Genomic DNA, 22,317 nt, shown 5'->3' on the forward strand with positions numbered 1-22,317 from the left:
GCCTGTGCAGGCCTGCCTTTGGGACAGCAGAAACATCCAAGCATGATCAAAGCATGGGCAAAGCCTCCAGTGGTAGAGGCTTATTGGAACTGGCTGGAATGGGGGAAGCCACTGGAATGGGGGAAGCCATGAGTATTTCATCCCAGATGCCTATCAAAACTGGGAACGGCACTGGAGAGGAAAGAATCATGGTGTTAAACAATGGTAGAAAAATGCCCGGAGGTGGGGGGATCCATTTCCAGTCAAACCTGGGGTGAACATTTGAACTGCAATGCTTATGGCACCCTATTACTAGATGGTGCGACTATATCTGCCTGGGACTTTTTAAAAGGACTGAATGGTTGATACCAGCCTATGCTTTCTCCATGGTGTTACTGGGACAATGCAAAGCTAGCACAGGCATCACCACTGCACAGTCATTTCTTTAGTACAGGTTGCCCTGCTGGAATACAGTGGAAGCATCTTGAGCCCTATCAACAGGAGCAAGCAAAATCTTCTCCCTTTTTTTGGGAGAGTGATATACGTAGTACATGATTGCCATGCAGAAAGTCCCATCTTCATTCCCCAGCATCTCCAGTTAAAAGTGGATCAGGGATCAGGCTTGAAATAGACCCCAACTGAGACCTTGGAGAGCCACTGCTAGTCCAAACATGCAGTACTGGGCTGGAATGTGAGCAAACAAATGGCCTGTCTCAGTATTAGGCAGCTTCATATGTTTCAGAAATGATCACGCTGACAAGGCCCGCCTAGCGCCAACATTGTTTTCTTTTTGGTGCCAGGTTAAAACTGCCCTCTGCTCTCTAGCATCTGGCTGCATAGAATGAGTTTTTAATCAGGTCCTGGATTGTCTTTGATTGATTGTTTAAAAATTGTTTTTTTAAGATATATGCTGTCTATGTGTGTGCTGTGTGTTTATATTTTTCTGTATAAATGGTTTTGCGCTTTGTATAATGTATTTTTAATGGTTTTTAATCTTTCTGAACCACCCAAAGAGCTTTGCCTATGGGACGGTAGAGAAACACAATAAATGAAATGAAATGTTTGTATTTCTTCTACAAGACCTACAAAGTTGCCTTGTACAGAGTTGTGGAATAGTTGGCCTAAGCTTATTCAAAAGCAACCTAAACCCAAACATTTACCCTGGAAAGTGCCTTTGCAAGATGGGATCATGTAGGTCGTATCTTGCCAATCAATGCTCATGTCATGGCCTACTAGGATGGCCATCGCCAAAGAAGAGGAAATAACTCATTAAAAAAAAAAAGAGGATGTGGATTTGCATAAAATATGCATATACTAATTTATAAGTAGAAATGCAAATTTGGAAAACATGATTATAATTTGAATACAAATGCAATTTCATAGTCACCTGTAACCAGGTGACTTGTGTGCCGGCTCAGTCTGCTGTCCAACTGCTCACTATTGATGTGAAGCTTCAAGCCCCCTTCTTATGGTTCGTTATCTTTAAAATGGACTTGGACTTGACAGTCCTTCAGGTCGAGGATAACTTCAAAGAGAGCAGTGTCATCTCATCTGACTACCCTTCAAAGAGAAGACTGCCCTCTATAAAGTAGGACACATGGCCACTCCACCCACCCACCCCGCTTTGGCATTATTAGGCCACGCAATTATTGTTTTCTAATCAAGAAACCAGCTATTTTGCAACAGCCATGTTGGTTTGCAAATAATAAAAGCCACAAGTGAAATCCACACTTTTATTTGCAAATTTTCACACTTCATCTCGCAAATGTTGACAGACACCAGAGCTTGACATAAGTGGGCCTCGACACAGCAATTGGGAGTAGTTGCACAGATGCCAATTCTCTGAATCATAGTGTTTGGCCAAACAGTCTTAAGTCTTCCCCAGCAACTCGCAAAATTAAAAATAATTTTTAGACTACTTAAAAATAGTCCTTGAAGGCTATTTGATGAACACAAGGGATTTCCCACTTCAGTAATGGTGGGTTCTTGTCAGAATTTTTAAGGGCATTTAAGACCATTTTGTTCCGCATACAGGAGTCAGCCCTCAAGGTTATATTAAGATAGTATATAACTCCAATTCAACTCTCACATGCAACGACTTCAATCTCCCCGTTGTGTTGGAGAGGATGCGATGAAAAGGGCTTTTACTTACATATGTGGTGGGAGTGTAAGGCCCTGAAGCAGTTCTGGGAAACTATCTTCAATATAATTTCTAAGGCCACTGATCAGATAATCTTGCCAGAACCAAGCCTGTCCCTGCTGTCCCTGCCCAATGCTCCAAACCCCTCCCTTACCCATAAAGAATTGGTATTTATCCTCCTTACGGCATCTCGTTTAGAAATCACCGAACATTGGAAGGATCCGAAGGGCCCTACACTCACTGGATGGAAAGGGAAAGGGTGGGATGTAGCCTGCTCTGAAAAATTAACCTACCACTGCAGAGTTTCGTCGGGCCAACTTAGCTATGACCCATTCAATGAAATATGGTCTCCTTTTCTCGATTACATCAATGGTACAGATGTGGCATCCAACTCTGGTTTAACAAATCTTCCTCTGACCACAGTAAATTGAAGGAAACAAGCTCGGTTCGGCATCTACAGAAATCGTGTTTGTGTATTTATTAGAAATGCTGTCTGACTTGTATGTTTTTATATATATATTTTAACTTTTTTAACCGCTTTTTTAAATAGAGTTTAATAAAAAAAAAAATTTTTTTTAAAAAAGAGCATTTTGTTCCGGAGGGCTAATTGAACCATTTTTCTTCCTACTCCTTGAGCTGCACTTTTATCTAATTCCCATTTTAATATAACATCTCTTTATTTATTTTTCACTAATGTAATTTGTGATAAAAGCTGGATGTTTTATGAACTTTTCAGATCTGTTTTACTGATAGTATTTTAAATTTATTTTACTGTGAGCCATCTTGAGGGCCCTGCTGGGTCCAAAGTCAGGGTACAATTCGAAGAAACAAGCAAATAAGTACAATATCTCCATCCGCTCTTTCAACAACAACAAAAGCCTCTGTAGTGGGGGAGGGAAGCACATTTGCTGTGGTTCCTTGCACAGAACAACGTTAAATGTCCCAGGCATAATGCAATTAGCAAACTGAGCCTTGATCACGCAAAGAACCAAGGGAGCTGAGCTCATCTCTTGAATCAGCTGTAAAAGCTGATGATCTCCCCCTCTGCTGAACTGATGTAAACAACAAAAAGCAGGAAGGCTCAGAACTACTGGAGGTAGATGGTCCTCTCCAAGCCAGCAAACACGAAACCCCAACCATGCCTGAGGCTGTTTGGATACTGAACAACAGACCACTGTTTTCTGCGGTTTCATGTGTTGCTCTGACAGAGTGCTGGTTAAGATGTGCGTCGTTAGAAATATTAAAAATAAAACCTCTGGCACATTACACCCGGCAGCAATTCAAAGCACTACTTGGTATCTCTTAAATTTCATGTGCTGTCGTGTGCTAATGATGTGTCATTTGTAAGATGTTGCTTACAGCTCTCTCTTTTTTTCTTTTTTTTACTGGAAGGTTGTGTTTTCTGAAGCAATTCAAGAGTTCTTCCTTAGTTCACATTTTGCGTCTATACAGCCACGGAGCCAAACAGCCTATGACTTGCTCACATTCCTATATTCTGAACCTAAATTCAGAAGACTTGGTCCCAAATCCACCTGCTTCTGCTAGTAAGCAATAGTATTGGATCAATGCTTATAGTTCCTGTTAGATTGTTCGATCCAGGTTCGTTAGTTGCTTGCAGCACTGGTACCTTCCTGTTTTATTTCCATACAATAAGAACAATACACTGCAAAATGAAGTTCCAACCATATAGTTGGTCCCATGTCCATGATGGAGTCGACTCTTCAGCCTGGGGACTCTTGCCAAATGCACCATGTCTGCTCTAACCAGTGGAATTGAGGCATGCAAGTCAAGGTGCTTCATCCAGACAGATTGAGGATTCCTAGTGCTACCAATCACAGGGCATTGTTCAATTATTCTGGTTTCCCCTCTTTGATGGATTATTTTTGTGGTAAGAAAAAAGATGGAAGAAGTGGTGAGAAAACATGGGAAGGTTACAAATGGAAGACGCTGACGACTGGAGCCCTTCCTGGGGTGTGGGTCCTTTGCAGGTGCTGGACCAATGCCTACTCTTGTTGTCAGCCCTGTTTGTCTGAATAGATATTAGCCTACCTCTGTAAGAATGCAGACTGGTCATTTGATTTAGGGTTATCCACAGTATAATTGAAGCATTGTTTTTCTTACAAGTTACAGACCTAATTCTGAGAAGAGGCGCATCTCAGGCCTATGCACTGCAAAATAAGCATGACAAATTGAGGATCAGGTCTTGACCCAACATGGCCATCTCCTCACATCTCTGCATAACCACAAGGCTTTCAGGCAAATTAGAAACAGGCAGAAACTCAACAACAGGGCAGGCTAGGCACTGTGACCAATGAAAATTTTCCAGGATGGAAGGAAAGGGAACCTCTGTAGCAGTAGATCTAGCTTCTGCCCACCCTTTTTATAAGTGACAAATGTTTCCTTTCCCTAGTTTCTTGGGAAATATGCACTGTCTAGTCTCCGTTATACATCTCCAAATACTCCCTGGCAACTGCTCCAGTACCCACAGCCCAAGGAACTCTGAACAAAGCCCATTCTCCCTGTAGAATGGTGCAGGTTGGACAGTGCTTGGGTTCCTGGCAAATGTACAGGTCTCTTAAGGAGCCCATCAGGAGAGGTCTGGCTCTTGGCACACACCCCAGCTTCCTCAACAAAGCCACAATAACGGTCCCGAAGAAACCCGAGCATGTGCTTTCCATAGATAAACTTCCATGGTCAAATGAGGATGCTCTCTCAGGGACCCACAGTTGGTGGTGTTTACCATCCAAATATGCCAGTGTGTGCACAGAGATTAATCTGTGTACTGAGATAACAAGAGACAGACCACTTATGAAAACAGTCTTGCAGAACAGCTGGTAGCGAGGAGCATAAAAGCAGAGTCAAAATGCCCATTGTGACCAGGGAGAAACAAGTGGATTTGAAGGGGCATCGGTGAATCTATGTGAACTGGCCTGGTTTGCTGCAGGTACCTCCATGAGTCCAGCTTTGAATGCTAACTTGGCTGGTTGCCTGTACATAAGGGTAAATCCTTCAATGGCCCAAGAAAACAAAGCAGCAAGCAAGTTACCTAAAGCAAGTTACTTTTGGTAAAGGATCACAATGCATCTGGAAGATTCCAGATCTTGGTATGCCAGCCGAAGAATAGGAGCGCACATCTCTAGCGTCACCAGATCAGAACTTCAAAAATAAGAGGCATTGGAAACTGAGTTCTGTTCATTCTATGAAAGTTTAGAGAGTGCTGAGAGAAGCATTCATTACGCCTATCTAAAGAGGCATATCATGGAACAAATTCTATATCTACCATTCATATTCCAAGCTGGAGATAATGGGACAACCATCTCTTGTTGTTTTATCACCATTGCCTGGTAATCAAAGGTATGCTATCTCTGAACATGGGTGTTTCTGTTTAGCTTCTATGGGTATGGCAAGTACCATTGCAACTCATTGTGTTCAGAGGCAGGACACGATGGGGTCAAAAGATAGACAATGACCATTTCATCATGCCCTGTTTGTGATTATCCAGAGCAGCGGAGGCCAATTCCCTCCACTCCGCTGCTGGGCCTGCCATGGGCTACACTCCCACTTCTTCAGCAACAGAAAAAAAGGGGAAAGTCCATTCTAAGCCACCACTGAATTTCAGTGACAAACCACAACACTCCCACTTTTTTATCCTGGGGGGGGGGGGGAAATAGAGTCACCGGGGGGTTGGGTTAGTGTTAGGCTTACCCCAGGGCACCTTTGGAATGAGCCACCACCTTCCTCCCCAGTTCCAAGATCAAAGCTGGTGTAGGCTCACCTCAGTTCCAAAGGCCTAGGAGGTGCTCCAAGCACTTCCAAAACCAAGTATGACCTTGACAGATGAACCCTCATCCTCTCCTACAGCTCCAAACTGGGGCTGGGGGAGGGGCTTGTTTGGCTTCAAAGGTGCTCTGAGCACCAAAGAAGCTTGGTGTGACAGCAGGGATGACCTCCCTGTCCCCAGCTCAGAGAAGGAGCTTGTCCTTGTTACACTGAGCTTTATGCTTGTCAGAGGAGGACAGAGAAAGGCATACATGGCAACCATGGTGGGAGAATTTGTAGACCTCTAGTTGGATTGTAATGTTAATGAAGATGACTGGTCTTATGGTACATCTCTCTTAGGCTTGCATATATACAATGGCCCCTGCCCTGGCATTTGCTGCATAATAAAACACCACTACAAATATAATGGTGTTCATATTTCATTGTTAAAGTTCATACTTCATTGGTTCAGATTAAGAGCTCCATCAGACGAGCATTTTATTGCATGCTTGTTACTGGGCACTCACAGGTTGTCGCGAGTCCCTCTTGCGACATCGTCTGCCTCCCGCATGCCTCCTGTCTCTCCTAGGCTTCTTCATGCAACAAAACCACACCCCAGAGCATCATTATTCAGGAGGAAATCGCGTTTCTCCACCTGTGCATTTGTCCCTCATTACCGCCTCCTTTGAAGGAGGAAGTAAACAGCTTGCATGTGGCCGTTTTGATCCCACTGCTTCTCCTGCACACAGCAGGAGATAGTGACAACTTCCATCTTTAAATATAAGTTGGACCTACTAGGAATTTGTGTGTGTGTGTGTGTGTGGTGCGAAGAAGGCTAGAAGGGGCAGGAGGTGAGCAGGAGGCAGACAACATTGTAAGAGGGACCCACGAAAATCTGCGAGTGCTCAGTAACGAGCGTGCAATAAAACGATCAGCTGTTGGAGCTCTAAAAATCCTGGAAACTTATCATGCTCACCTTAAAAATAAGGTTAGAGTATTGGCTTGAGTTCTTCTCTGGCTCAGATTTTTCATCTGAGCTGAATCAGAACTCCTCCCTTCCTTCTTCTCACTTCTACCGGGCTGCTCCTGTAACTGCTCTGGTGGCAGCAAGATGAACTCCTCCCTGGCACCTGAAACAAATGTTGCTATCACAACTTTCTATGTGTCAGGGACTCTGGGAAATATAGTTGATGCTCTGGAAAAATTACATTTCCTAACGTTTCTAAGCTCCCAGGACATTGCCACAGCATTTTGTAGCAGTGCCCATGTAAAAGGCAGGGAAAGGGGCTGATTGGCAGAAGAACATCAGCTGCAGATGGTAGAGGGGTGGAGGCTAACAGGGGATGGGATTTGGGGGCCCGTAGGGGGCAGCAATTAATGAAAATTTAGCATTCTTTAGGTATTCCTTTCCATTAGTTCACAATAATAGATCTACAGCAGGCCAGAGCAGCTCTCCTGGAGGAAGGGCAGCTCACCGGTGCAAGTAGAGACTTCAGGTAAGTCCCGCAGGTGGAGGGCAGTAGCCTGCCAGGTTCAGGGGGAGAGCAAGAGGGAAAGGGAGTTCTATGGGCCACAGCAGCCAACCTGCTTCAAATTTGGAACCAAATCCAAAATAGCCCAGGGCGGTTCTGAGGTGCCCCAAGTTGAATCGAGGCCAATATCAGAGGCAGATGGGGGGGCACTGTCCACAGCCCTACTTCTCATAATACTAGTTATTTCAATACAGACAGAACACTGGGACTGTTACACACACACACACACACACACACACACACACACACACACACACACACACACAGAGAGAGAGAGAGAGAGAGAGAGAGAGAGAGAGAGAGAGAGATTCTTTTAAGAGTTCTTTGCTTCTCAAAACTTTGCGACGACACTGCCTGTCAACCTAACACCTTCTGACTTACCATTAGAGATTTCCAGGAAGAGAAAGGGACAAAAAAAAAAGATTTGGGGAATACTGACAAAGCCCAAAGAACATCTCCAAGAGTAATTGTGCTAGAAAGCAATGCCAAGCACTCTGAAAGAATACAGGACAGAGGAATTGCATGCCCTGAGCTTGTCAGGCTGAAGGAGGATCGTTTCAAGAATGGGAAGAGCACAGGAGAAGTGACTATGGGCATTCATCTGCTAGGTGAGCCAAATTTTGGTGAGCCAAATGCCCGATGTCGCAGAATACTTAAATGGCCTGATTCTGTGGCCAGGCAAGGTACGGGGTATTGCAGGGGCCAATCATTTTATTTATTTACTGCATTTATATACTGCTTTCCCCCCTCTTGCAAGGAACCCAGAGTCCCGAGCCCCAATCCAACACTCCCACCACTGCACCACACTGGCCTCTCTGTACATCAAGGTCTCTGCAAAAGGTTGGCTAAGCATTCCACATAGACCCAGCCTCTGCAAAGGAACCTGGGCCATGTCCTCAGCCTATCTGCCCTACAAATGGGATGTTCACTGGACCTGTACAGACTGTGCATTCTGCATGTTCGCATTCAGGGACAGAATGTGGGGACCAGATGGAAGAAAACATACCTTAGTTCCTTCATGCACTCCTGCTTTAGTACTAAATGGAGGTTGTTCCATGGATGTCTCCTGGTCTTTTAGCTGCCATATCAAGTGATGATCAAGGTGGGGGGTCTCCACAGCCTCTATGCCCTTGCTCTGGAATCTGGACTGAAGGTGCAAGTCATTTTTGTGCTGCACTAAAGCCAACTCCCATGACCACAAATGTCGCTCCCTCCACACCATCTCTCCGCCTCTGAATTGGCATTCAGGGAGGAGAGCAGGTGATCACAGAGGACCAAATCTGGCCCAGAGGCCATCTACTGCAGACTGCTAATGTAGACTTCTTCCCTATCCAACACAAGCCACCCTCAAACTGCTTTCAACTTCTCAACTTTCTGTAGAAACTGTTCATCTTTTGGCATGCCTTTTCCCCCACAGCCGCAAGGTCTAAAACAACGCTCCATTTGGCAGGGCTTCTTCAGGTGCCCCCAGGTTAGGTGCTAGAATGCCAGGCCACAACCTGGCCTGCATGATCACAGACCTGCAGATTTCCACACTGCTTCTCTTCGCCATAGAGGAAACTCTCCCTGCCAGTAATGGGTGTGCCCTAGTTTTAAACATGAGCACTAGAAAAGGGTGTTATCCTCTGAATGGAAAATATTCGCCCCTGTAATCCCAAATGGGAAGATTACTTTTATTCTTTATTTTCTTGCCTCCAGATATCTTTTAGAAAGATAGCGGAGATATCTCACACAGACTGTTTGCACACAGACTTCTTGCACAGCTGCTAAAGTGCAACCCCCCAAGCCAGCCTCCTCCCACCCGCTGGGTGAGCCAAGGACATGGTTTCCAAAACTACACTCAGATTTAGTCAGACTTGGCAGAGCCAGGCTGGGGCCCACAGTATGATTGGACCAGCATGTGGGTGGTTTTAATATGCAAGAGTTACAAAGCAATTTGGAGCTTTGGCTAAGCCAACCCCACCCTTCCAGGCTTGGGAGGGATGCAAACTGCCAGGAGAATCTGCCCTTGCAAGCTGGACACTTGTTACATGAAAACAAAAACAAGCAGAGGAATTCAAGGCAAATCATGTCGCAGGAATGGTTGACTGCAGTAATGTTGGAATGGCAGGAGGCCAGCATCCAAGTAAAGCAGCCGGCTCGCTGGAGGATACCTGGAGCTGTAGTCCAACACATCTGGAGGGCACCACGTTGGGGAAAGCTGCAGTACAGAGACTCTTTATTTGTTGCAGGAGCTCCAATGTGCACACAAGCTTCAGCTTCATCTCTTCAATGAAGAGATCACTCAGACGGGACACAGAACTGTCACAGATCTGAAGGGCGTAGGAAAGCCTTTTGCGAATGGCAAGAAGGAGGTGACCTTACCTTTGGCCACAACTTCAATGCTTAATTGCAGTCATTAAATTATCAACTGGTGTGTGTGTTGGTGGTGGTGGTGGCGGAGGAGGAGGAGGAGGACTCCTCTCTCTCAACTCTGCGTTATCCAAGGAGCTGATCTGGATATCTTGATGCAATTGTTCCTCAGGTGCATGTCTCAAATGTGAGCTGTCTGACACCGGCCAAACCTTATACCTGGCCATACAGGTAGGCAGGTCCCATTCCTAGCAGCCATCCTTCTCTCTTTGGCAGTCCCTACTCTCACCATCCCATACAACTGCTGATTACAGGAGCCATTCCCAGCTCTGGTGAACTCCCCCTGTCCCAGGCTCAGAACATTAGGACAGATTTGGAACTGCTACTAGTTATAGGTCTTACTTCTCCTGTCCCTTACTGTATCACCTTGCTAAGTGGTGATGGGTATTAGTGAGATGTTAATTGGAGGAGTCTGCTCTTGCCTAAACAGTAGCTAATACAAGGAAATAAAACAAAACAAAATATGTCAATTCCTGGACAATCGGAATAGCATGAAAAAATCCATCCCGGCCTCTGAAAAGGCAACCAGCCAAAGCATGGGGTAACCTGACACTTATCACAGGTGGCGCTGGCTGCCAATGGATAATGAGTCCACCCAACATAGGGTGAAGCTTTAAATAGGCCTCCACCCAACTTTTGCCAGCCAAATCTCACAATATCCCCCAGAGTCCCAAATTACAGGCGTCTGTGTTGATCCATATCTACATGTGTGTGTTCACATGCTTGCACGTGTGCATAATATATATGCATGGGATAACTCACAATAATATGTAATTATGCGGAAAATCCACCAGTGCCCTTGCAACAGCTACTCTGAAGATTGTACCTAAGCTCAGGAGGAACACCTTTATAATATATAATGGATCCAAAGGCTTTTTGGTAACCTGTCTAAAAGAGTATGTGTGCAATGGATGAGGCGATAACATTTACCATGACGGTAAGGGCAAAGAACATATATAGAAACTAGAGAGTGTTTCATTATCATGAGGATATTCTTATGGCACTAATGTGATGTTCAAATCAACACAAGAAGGAAAACACAGAATTAAACTCCAGTTTGAAGAACTAAACTTAGACTTTTGGAAAGAGATGTGCAGCCCGATGTGCAGTAAGTTGCATTTTAATCAATGGATTCATTCTCAATAAGCATATACAGAACCACAAACAAATATGCCAAATCAAAACATAGTTAAGGAAGTCCCATCTTTCTTCTTTCCATTTTTTGTGATGCAGGAAAGGTCTATATCCTTCTTGCATGCAACCAAACTCACTTTGTGTGAAAGATACACTTGCTTACATTGTCTATTTCACCCTCCTTCCCCTTTATTCTCTGTGTGTCTGATTTTTTAACACCCAGAAAATCAATTAAAAATAAAGAACAAAGACACCAACCAAGTTTGCATGTAAATGTGCCTTTTTCAAGAAGTTGCTCCCTTTGTTAACACTTTAATTCTACCAATCTTCATCTCTCAGGATAGACCATTTGCGCACATTTTACAGTTTCCAGTTCCTCCCATTGCCCACCTTTCACAAACTCTGTGCAAATGTCCTTTGGTGATTAAGGTCACAACAAGAAAGGGTAGAAAGAAAGCAACAGCCGAAGGAAATAAGGAAACCTGTCACTTACCAGCTCATGATTGCCAGCAGGCATGCAAGGCGTGGCAGCCTAAAGGGCAAAGCACAAAAGAGAGCAAGCATTAGAACTCCTCTGTGAGATCACGATACAGAAAAAGAAGAACAGGATGAGCATTATTTGTGCAATGTAACCTCCCAGCTCCAATCACCCAAGAGCAGCCCCATCAATACTGACCTGCTTTACCTGTGCGGAAAAAGTGTTCCCTCCCCACTAAGTAACTGAGCATTTAGCCAGACCTCTGAGTAGTTGCTTGGGAAAGGCTCCAAAGCATACAGAGATTTCAAGACCCCACTGTAAGAAGAACCCAAATAAACCTGCTTTCCAGAACAACTGCCCAGGGATGAAAACTCTCATCAATGTTGTAGTCTAGAGAGGATATACACACACTAGTCCAGGGGTAGGCCACCTGCATCTCTCTAGATGTTTTAGACTACAACTCCCCTAATCCCCAACATTTGACACCAGTTGGAGCTTATGGGAGTTGTAGTTCCAAAAAATCCAGAGGTATGCAGGTGGCCTATCCCTCTTCTAGACCATTTCAAGATGCCATTCAGAGAAAAGAGGAGTATATCCAGGGCTTGAAAAGTGCCTGGGTATTATGAAGCAAATGTTGAGGTACAGGTAGCTGGATTAGGCGATACATGGGTGCTGCAGTTTTAAATTTCATTTTAAACCTGTTTGTTTGTTACAGCTTTAGGGGTTGGGGGAGACAGTTTGAGAATAATGGAAACAATTCCTTCTGAAGAATTCTCTATCCCCAGCACAAGGATTGGGCAGGGAACAAATAAACATCGAATAAGAGTCAAGGACAGTACTAGAATTAATGGCCTGTGTAGCTCATTTTCCTAAAGCTCTATAATACCCATACAGTCAGCTTCTCTCAACATCAGTCCACTCTATTTCTTGTTGGGAGCTTCCCCACCTACGAAGTTCCATGTCTTTCTCTTCTCAAGAGAAGAGCAGATATGTTAAACTTTCTGCATTAGGTTAAATTTCTGGAGATAGTTGGACTTTGGGTGTTGATCATATATGCAGTTGTTGTCATCATCGTCATCCCCCAAAAGCTCTACCGAGATGCGTCTTTGAGTGTTTTTAAACTGCCCCCCAAAAACCCATTTGTTTTGTCATTTCTTGGATGATTTCATGCTGGCCCATCATTGTTTATGCATTGTATTGTATCGCTTATATTTTAAATCATTTAGTTATCAAGACAAACATCTCTGTCAGGGTGGCCACATGTCCTACTTTACAGAAGCCTTCACGTCTCTTTGAAGTGCTGTCAAAGAGCAGTCCTCTATCTGGTCCAAGTCCAGTTTAAAGATCAAGAATCCTCAGAAGAGAGTGTGGGGGGGGGGGGGCTTGAAGTTGCCTAACAATACTTAGAACCTGGACAGCAGACTAAGCAGGTCCTCAAGTCACCTGGTCACAGTATTCCCCACTGTGGTGAGATGTACTGTGTTTCCATACAAATGATATTAATCATTTCCCTGTATACATCTAAATTAGTACCTGCAAATTTTATGCCACTTGCTGTTACCCTTTTAGGGGATTTCTTTCTTTCTTTCTTTCTTTCTTTCTTTCTTTCTTTCTTTCTTTCTAACATTCCTTGGTCACCTGTCAGGGCAGAAGCCCTTGCAAGGCGGCTTACAACATTAAAATACATAAAACGTATTAAGTGGCTGCTATAGTCTCTGTAGTGTCTGTTGTGTTTGGCGTTCAGTCCACAGGACTGTTCCAGGATAACAGACAAATCCTACATTCTATAGGTGTGTAACCTTCTGGAGAAGCAGCCTCTTACAGCCATGGGTGAACTATAAAGTAATGGAGAAAACAAAACAAAAATGGATAGAAAATGGGACAAGGCAGGATCTATACTACTGCTTTAAAACAGTTTATTATAGTAGTAACAACTGTTGGGGCCCAAGACACGCTCCACATACAGTTTTCAAACTGTTTGCAAAGTGTCATATCCTGCTTGGTGTAGATCTGGCCACAGTGTGCCTGTATTCCACCAGTATTATCAACATGGCAGGTAGCCTTGATTCCTGAGCACAGACGTCAAGTACCCGAAACCCTAGAGCATAAAGATGGTCTGCCATTGAAGTGCATTTGTTATCCAGATATTCATTGTATCAGCTCGAAGCTAGTGAATGAGCCATATCAATTTTCAGGAATACTCAGATTTAAAACATGTCAATTTGAAACTAGGCTTTATTTGCCTTCTTGGTATAGAAACAATTAAACACACCCCAATCCCCCAACAAGCATTGGTGAGATGTATTGTATTTTTATATCAATTATATTAATCATATATTTATTTAAAATATTTATATCCTGCCTTATATCACTAAGATCTCAGGGCGGCGTACAGATAAAAACATACAGTATAAAACAATAAATATACACAGTTAAAACAAATTAAACCATGATCCAAGTTAATATATAATTTAAATATAATTTATATATACATATAAATAAATTTATATATAATTTATACATACATATAAATTAGTACCACAAATTTTATGCAAATTGCTGTAAGGAGGCAGCTGTTGGTCAAAAATCCACAGTACCCCAGCAACTGTGATACCACCATTTTCAACAGCACTTTGCAATGTATTAAATGCTTCGCCGCAACTTTCCTTGCAACAATCCTGCAAGGTAGGCTAATGATCAAGGCCACCCAGTTAGTTAGCTAGGTGGGCAACCTAACAAAATCCTCTGATCCACTGTACTATACGGGGGTCTCATATCGAAGAAAACTTTCAAGTACTTGTAAAAGACATCATAAAATCAAGAGAGTTGGCCACAACCAGGAGAATATCCACTTAATTCCACTTAATTAAACCCCCATGTTAAAGGATATTTGCAGCAGAACAAAAGGGGATGGGGAAAGAGTATTTCCACAGATACCAAGTAAACATCAGATCCAGCCAAGCTATAGTTCCAATCATTTCCAGAGCCAACTTCATTTGGCCTTTTGTCCTAGCAAGATGTTCTATTATAATGTGCCAGCTCTTTTCTTTTCTTCACTTCTAGAGGAGACTGCCCATCACGCTTACTACTGTTAAGCAGAGGAAACGAATTACAATATTGACTTCCAAACGGTAGATGGCATCAACACATTGAGGTTATGAAAACACACAGGAACCCCATCATGTTTTCATGTATTCTGTGCTTAACCCCCCATCCTGATGGAAAGAAACAGGTTTATTTGCTGGTCATGGTGCACATGTATCCTCTGAATGTTACTGCAGGCAACAGCCTAGCTTCACAGAATCAGCAAGAAGCCACCAGCCTGGATTTGAATCTGATCCAGAATGGTCCAGCTTATTAAAAGTAAAATACCCTTCCCTTGTCAACCCCAGTATGCTCATTCCACCAGAGTAACTGTTTCACATCCTCAGCTTTCCAACGCACACTAAGGTCTTCTCAGCAAGAAGTCCCTCCAAGTATTTCTGGCAAATTGCACTGTCAACCCAACCTATAATTTGCTACAAAAAGACTGCAGCTAAGAACTATTCTTAGCTGAGAAAAATGAGTCCCAGCATTCAATATAATAGGAACATAGAATGCTCCCTTATACCGAGCCAGACCATTGGACTATCTTGCCCAGTGTTGTCAACACTGATTGGCAGTGGTTCACCAAAGTTTCAGGCAGGAGTTTTTCTAGCCCTACCTGGAGAAGCTGGGGATTGAAATTGAGATGTTCTGTATGCAAAGGAGGTGTGCTACCACTGAGCTACAGTCCTTCCCTGGGTGCATGATGATGTTTCACTCTTTGACTGTCCTGTAAACTACACAACCACTTTAAAGACCGACAACGAAATGACACCCAAATAGATTAGATGTACCTTCCTGAGAAGAACCCAGTAAACAGATTATAAAAGGACAGCAGAGCAGGAGAGTCAAAATTGGTTTTCTTGAAATTGAGCCCTTAGGAATCATATAAGGAACTCCTGAGCAAATGTAGCAGTCATGGAATAAGAGGGAGGTCCTCTTATGGATCAGTAGTTGGTTAAAGAACAGAAAAACAGAGAGTAGGAATAAATGATAAATTCTCCCAATGGAGGGATGCAAACAGTGGGGTCCCACTCGAATCTATATTGGGACCAATGTTTTTCATCTTATTCATAAATGATCTGGAATTAGGAGGAAACAATGAAGTGGCCAGGTTTGCTGATACCAAATTATTTAGAATAGTATAAAGGGGGGTTGTGAGGAGTTCCAAGTGGATTTCTCCAAACTGGGAGAATAGGTATCAAAAAGGCAAACACGGTTCAATGTAAGCAAGTGTGACCTGATGCTCAATGGGGAAAAATATCCCCAATTTGAGAGAGCTACAGGTGACTGACCAAGAAAGAGATCTTGGGGTTGTGGTGGACAGCTCAATGAAAATGTCAACCCAGTGTCCTAGGGCTTTAAAAAAAAGGCAAATTCCATGTTAGATATCATTAGAAAAGGAATTTAAAATAAAACTGCCAAGATCATACTGCCCTTAAACAAATCAATGGTCAGATCGGACTTGGAATACTGTATACAGTTCTGGTAACCGAACCTAAAAGGAGATATTGTAGAGCTGGAAAAAGTTCAGAAAAGGCCAACTAAAATAATCTAGGGGCTGGAACAACTCCCTTATTATGAAAGGTTACAGCATCTGAGCTTAAAAAAAAGGTAAGTAAGGGGGGATATGATAGAATTGTACAAAATTATGCATGGTGTTGAGAATGAGGATAGGAAGACATTTTTCTCCCTCTCCTATAATACTAGAACCCAGGATCATCCCATGAAGCTGATTGGTGAGGGATTCAGGACAGATAAAAGGAAGTAGTTCTTCACACCACACATAGTTAAACTATGGAATTCACTACCACAAGAGGGGGTTGGATAAATTCCTGGAGGAGGCAGCCATCAATGGCTACTAGTCCTGTTGGCCATATGCTACCTCCAGCATCAGAAGCAGTATGCCTACGTACACCAGTTGCTGGGGATTGCTCCTGTCGATGTGTGTCTGCAGCTGATCTTGTTGCCTTTCCTGGATCCTCCCCTTGAAGGCAAAGAAGTGTTTTCCCTCTGTGGGCAGGTCTTGAATCCTTGCCCCAGGAGTACTTGGTGAGATCTTGGCAGGTGTCTTGCCCAGAGACCTATGTTGGTGCTGTATTGAGGGGAGGGTGGAAGGTGCATGTGTCTGTTGTGATGAATTCAGAGGGGCCCCTTTGTATGTGGGCAAGATGTGGGCGATGGCACATTCCCTGATTGGTGGATATAGCAACCTTCCCAAGGATGCTGGCAGTGTTGTGTTTTCCATTCCTACGTGGCTGTTCAATAGTAGCAGGTTATGTCCCTCTTCCCCCACCATAATATGAGCATACCATAATATGAGTATGCGTTGCCTGTCAGGCAGAATTATAGCTGGTATAAATATTTGTGAATATTTGAAATTCAGCAACAAAAAACAATTTCAGCATTCAGATTTTGATTGTGAAATTTTACCTCAAAAATGGCAATCTGAGTGATTGACAGCACAATCCTATGTGTGCTTACTCAAAAGTAATACTTCATTCAATGAGGCTTACTTCCAAATAAATGAGTACATTTACATTGCAATCCTATAAGTCTCTCCTCAGAAGTACCATTTGGTTCAACTGAAATTACTCCCGAGTAAATAAGTATAAGACTGCCACCTCACAGGACAAACGTGCATGCAATTCCCTCTGTGTTCAGTGGTATTTACTCCCAGGTAAGTGTTCATACCTGCCTTAGACTTGATAACTATGTTGAACTGGCGAGCATAAGATACAAAATCTATTAATCTATCAACTGTCAAACAGTGAATGCTACTACCAATATCAACTATTTCATATTTGACTTTTAAAACTAATACCAATGTTTTGTGAATATTTCAGAAATATACAAATATTTAGAGACTAACCACTAAATATTCATCATTAAAACTAACAGAGGAAATTTGGGGTGTAGCAAAATAGTTTCAAAGCAGCGATCACAAGTTTGACAGGATAGGATGAAACCTGGGGCTTCTAAGTGGTGGCACCCAACCTTTGGAACGCTGCCCCACATTTGCAGGTTTTAAATGCCTCCTGAAACCAAATTTTCACCCAGGCTTTCCTGCGTGACTACCCTGTTCTATTGTTATGCCATTGCAATGTTTTTAATTATTATTTTTGCCTTGTTTTTACATTGTTACATTGTACTTTTAATGTGAATAGCTTAGGGATTTTAGTATATTAAGTAGTATAAAAGTATTAGAAGTTAATCAGTTAATCAATAAATAGGATGTTTGTTTAGAACAACAAATGTTTGTTTGAAGCATCTACTGTTTAGCCACATGGTATGCATCATGAAAAAAGACTTTGGTTATTCCTTTTAATGTTGTAAGAGCAGCTGTTGGCATGTACATTTCTACAAGTTTTGATCACTCTTTTATCAACTGTCTCTTTCCCAGTCTACTAAACAATAATGGAAAAGAGACCAGAACGACCAAAATGCTTAAGTATTCCCTGGTTTCTTTGTGGTCCCTGAAAAGTGCCCAAGGCATTCTGCATTTCCACATAACAGACCATTTGTGGGCTGGTTACGTCCTCAGTGGCAAGCCACCATTGCATTATCAACACAGCAAAAGTATGTCTGGGCAGCAAATATAAATAAATGGATGATGTCTCTGGAATATAACATGGCTCTTTTGGACCACTTGGCCACAGGAGAAACCCCAGGTCTGGAAGCAGCCTACGAACCAAAGCGAGGAGCAAAACAAGAGAATGATAACAGAGGCTTCCCACTTTGCTGGATTTGGAAGAAGGACCAGATGTTGGGGTTTCATTGTTAACGCCGCTCCTTCAAGCCTGAAAGCAGCAAAGTTAGAGGTGCTTTTAGTAGCAAATTAGCCAATAATTAGCCAACGGTGTTAAAAAATACATGACGAGGAATGTTTCCCTCATTCCAACTCTCCAAAACTATTCGCTGCACCCCTTCGAAAATGTCTCAGTTAATTCCCCAAGTGACCAAACAAAGCTCATAAGAAAATGTTTACTCTCCCCCATTGCATGTCGCGCCCTGCCCGTCAGACGCACATTCCTGCATTATCATCCTACTGCGGGCAGACAAGAGGTTTTCGCACTCCTAATTATTTGATCTGCCTTCCCACCCAAGGGCTCCCTTCAGCATTGCTGTTCCCTGGCCGGCCCTGCACACATTCCAGGGGCTGTGTTTGTGTTCTCTCCTCTGTTTTGTTATGGGTTGAGTGGTTGTGGCTTCTTTCTTTTTCTTTTTTATTCTAATGGAGAAATGCTACCATAAAAGGGCCTTCTCCTAGCCTTCAGGGCTGGCCCTGATCCACAGAGCGCAAGGAATGTACTGCTCGGACCCACTTGTGAGTTACAAGCAGGGAGAGATTTTGGCTCAGGAAAGATATGATGTTTACACAGCATCTCCAGGCAATTGCACAGAAAAGGCCCATATTTCCGAAGCACCCTCTTGAGCCCCAGTAGCACACCTGCATGCTAAAACCTCATTCATTAATTCAACAGATTGCTTTCTTTCACCATTCAGTGGGATGGTTTGCAGAATCAAACACCCCACCATTGGTTTATTTAAGCCATGGTGGACTGAGAGCACAGGTGGCCATTTTGAGTTTTTAAGCCGTGAATGTAGCTTATTGTGTCATCTAAACTCAGTGAGGATGGGTTGTTGGCATGGTTAACAAACGGCCCATGGGTTCTGGGTGGTTTGTTAACTATACCAGCAACCCATCCTTGCTGGGTTTAGATGACAGGACAAACCACGGTTGCAGTTTGAATATTCGAAAGCCACCCAGTATGTGCCAGTATGTGCTGCACCCCAGCTTGGTTTTAATAAGCCACAGTGGGATGCAGTGATTGTGCAAACCCAGTCAATTATTTGTTCAGTCAAGTCATGGTCAACACGTGAGGAATTTTGTGTTGTGAGGGTGATCAGCAATAGGTTCAGGATGGGCAAAGCAAAGTACTTCTTCTCATGCCGTGCATAATTAATATAAGAAATTTACTATTACAGGATGTGGCTGTGGCCACTGCATTAAGTGTTGTTGTTTTTAAAGGACTTGACAAATTCAGGAAGGATAAATCTATAAGCTGCCATTAGCCATGATACAGAATGGAACCTCCATGTTTAGAAGCAGTATATCTCTCTGTGAGTACCCCAAATTATGAAGACAAAAAGAGCATATAGCCATCACTATAAAACCAGGTTTTATCCTGGTTGTGTTCTGTATAAATCTCTGCATTGCTGCTCAGTTTTATCCTGGTTGTATTTTTATATTGTACTTTTATATTGTGTTTTTATACTGTTGCTTGTTTTATACTTTGAATTGTACTTCATAGTTTTAATTTTTGTGAACCGCCTAGACAGCTTCGTCTATTGTGTGGTATATGTAGAAATGCAATAAATAAATAAATCCCTGCTTGTGAGTTTCCAGAGGTATTTTATTTTTGGAAACAACTAGATGGAACATGGTCTGATCAAACCGAGTGATTCTTGTGTTCTTACAAGAGGATGCAACATCCATTCAACTCTCCTGCCAACACACATAATAGTTTAGGATGCGAACTGTGCAATTCTATAAATGTCTACTCAGAAGTAAGCACCACTGAGCTCAATAGTGCCTATTCACAGGTAAGCAGGTATACTGCTACAGCCAAAAAGACTTTAAACAAACATTTGGCTCTGTTATTGCTTAATTTTATTTCTTGATTGCTTGTTCTGACTCTTTGTATTTTTGTCTTTGCTGCTGCTTTTTGCTTGTTGTAAATGTGTTTTAATCACTGGTTATTGTTTTTATGCTTTTTATATTTCTTAAGCAACTCCTTTTTTGGAAGACTCCTTTTCTGGAGGGGATAAATTAAGAGACACTGCAAAGGTAAATAATCCCTTCTGTTGTGCGTCATGCAGCACCTACTCTGTTCTTCTACAGAGTTAAAAGGCTCTGTAGAATCTTGTAAAAGGGATAACACTGCTTTTAAACAAGGAGCATCCTTTATATTTGGGATGGACAACTTGTGGCCCTCCAGATGTTTTGGCCTACACCTCCCATCATCCCTCACCACTGGCTATGCTGGTTTATGCTGTTGGGACTTGTAGGCCAAAAAATCTCTAGGGCCACAAATTCCCCACCACTGCTTGGTTTAAATAAAGAATATCTGGTAATACTACCTCCCAAATCCATCCTGGAAATAAATTCTGCTGATATATAAATTGAAATTCAGGCCTGAAACTCTGTGTGAGTGGGAGGAAAGCAGAGATCCAGTTCATCTGGACCTTGTGTTTATCATAAAGATTTTTAAAAGCACAATAGAAGCAGCCCATGTTCTGACCACATGCACTCACACAAGAAAAGCTTGGTGTTTGTTCCTGAGGAATGTGGTACATGTAGGAAGTACCTTTTAAGGGCTTGCTTCCACTGTATTTTTCTAGCCTTAGACTGAAATATACTAACAGAACCCCCGTTCTGAAGATTCCTCAAATAAGAATTTGAATCAGAAGTTTAAGCTGGGGTTCTTCGTAAAGCACTCTTTGTACCTTTGCCAATGTGTTTGCCACTTCCATTTGTAACGCTTTTGTTTTGTATTTTGTACGTGCAGGGTTCAATACGTTCTTGATGGCACTTGCGGTTTGCACACAACTGTCACATGTGGCAGCAGAAAATAGAGTCTGATGGTAGTCAAGGGGCTTAAAGTCAACACTACTGAAATGCATTTTTGAAGAAATGGAGGATGGTATTAGACAAGAAACCAAAAGACAAAGAGAAATTCCAAATATCCATCCACTTAACTGCAACAAAACAAAGCCCAAAGAGTTTGAAGACTGCTCTGGGTACAATATGAAGTTCCCTCTTTCTCCGTAAGGACATAAGAGCCATGCTAGATCACACCAAGGTCCATCTAGTTCAGCATTCTGTTCACACAGTAGCCAACCAGCTGCCCACAGAAAAAACCGCAAGAAGGACATGAGTGCAACAGCACCTTCCTGCCCCAGGTACACCAGCTACTGGTGTACATAGCCATACTGCCTCTGATACTAGAAGTAGCATATAGTCATCAGGATTAGAAGCCGTTGATAGCCTTAACCCAAATTCAAATACCCATGAATTGTCAATGATTGTCCTCTATGAAGCCTGGCACTATTACAGCTTTAATCCTTGAGATTCTGGAAGATCATATGAAACTGTTCAATAAGGCGAGTTTCCCTCGATGCAATTTTATCCTACCTAAAAATGCCCTGGATTTTCCCATGACCACTGTTGCCTGTTAAATGTACAGCTCTTACACATTCTTGCACCAAGCAGCCTCCGGGGCACAGTGGATCCAACTGATTTTCACTGTAATGTCGTATTCAAGAGCCTTTGGTGTTTGGTGCCCACTGTTTGGTGCCCTCTGTGGAAGTTGGTAATCCAGTTCCCTGATGACATTCTCCCTTCATTGGAAGGGAGTTTTTGACGTGGTAAGTATAGTAATGCACTTTTTAAAGCTAGTGCAGAATGCAACTCACACAAGCAGAGTTTTTCAGGAAGTCCAGTGTCAAAACAAAGAAGCTGATCTCAAGATGAAAGACCACACAGACAAAGATCAGTAGTGCTCAACTAAGTCCTTTACTGTGCAGTATCATTACAGCATGGCAGTGCAGCAGTAGATATTTACATCAATATACACAATGACTTTTACTCTAAACCTAACCCTTCTTCTCCACACCATCCATAGTCCATATTCTTCTTTATAGTCCTTTGAGCCAATCAGTTAGTGGCTTTCTTACCATGTGGTATTATTACATCAGCTTTACCACACTCTTTGTGAGTCAGCAAACCATTCCAG

General features: G+C 42.8%; 1 protein-coding gene across 5 annotated transcripts in view; it reads right to left on the reverse strand.

Annotated features, from left to right (window-relative positions):
* The window catches only part of TNS1 (tensin 1), a 274,729-nt gene that overhangs the window by 130,945 nt on the left and 121,467 nt on the right, over positions 1-22,317 (reverse strand). For all 5 annotated transcript variants that reach the window (XM_063116731.1, XM_063116729.1, XM_063116728.1 and 2 more), the window contains one exon: positions 11,450-11,488. In XM_063116731.1, coding sequence (XP_062972801.1) covers positions 11,450-11,473 — 24 coding nt within the window. In that variant the 5' untranslated portion in view covers positions 11,474-11,488. The remainder of the gene's footprint in view (positions 1-11,449; positions 11,489-22,317) is intronic.

The sequence above is a fragment of the Elgaria multicarinata genome, chromosome 2 (assembly GCF_023053635.1).
Source record: "Elgaria multicarinata webbii isolate HBS135686 ecotype San Diego chromosome 2, rElgMul1.1.pri, whole genome shotgun sequence".
Classification (NCBI taxonomy): domain Eukaryota; kingdom Metazoa; phylum Chordata; class Lepidosauria; order Squamata; family Anguidae; genus Elgaria; species Elgaria multicarinata.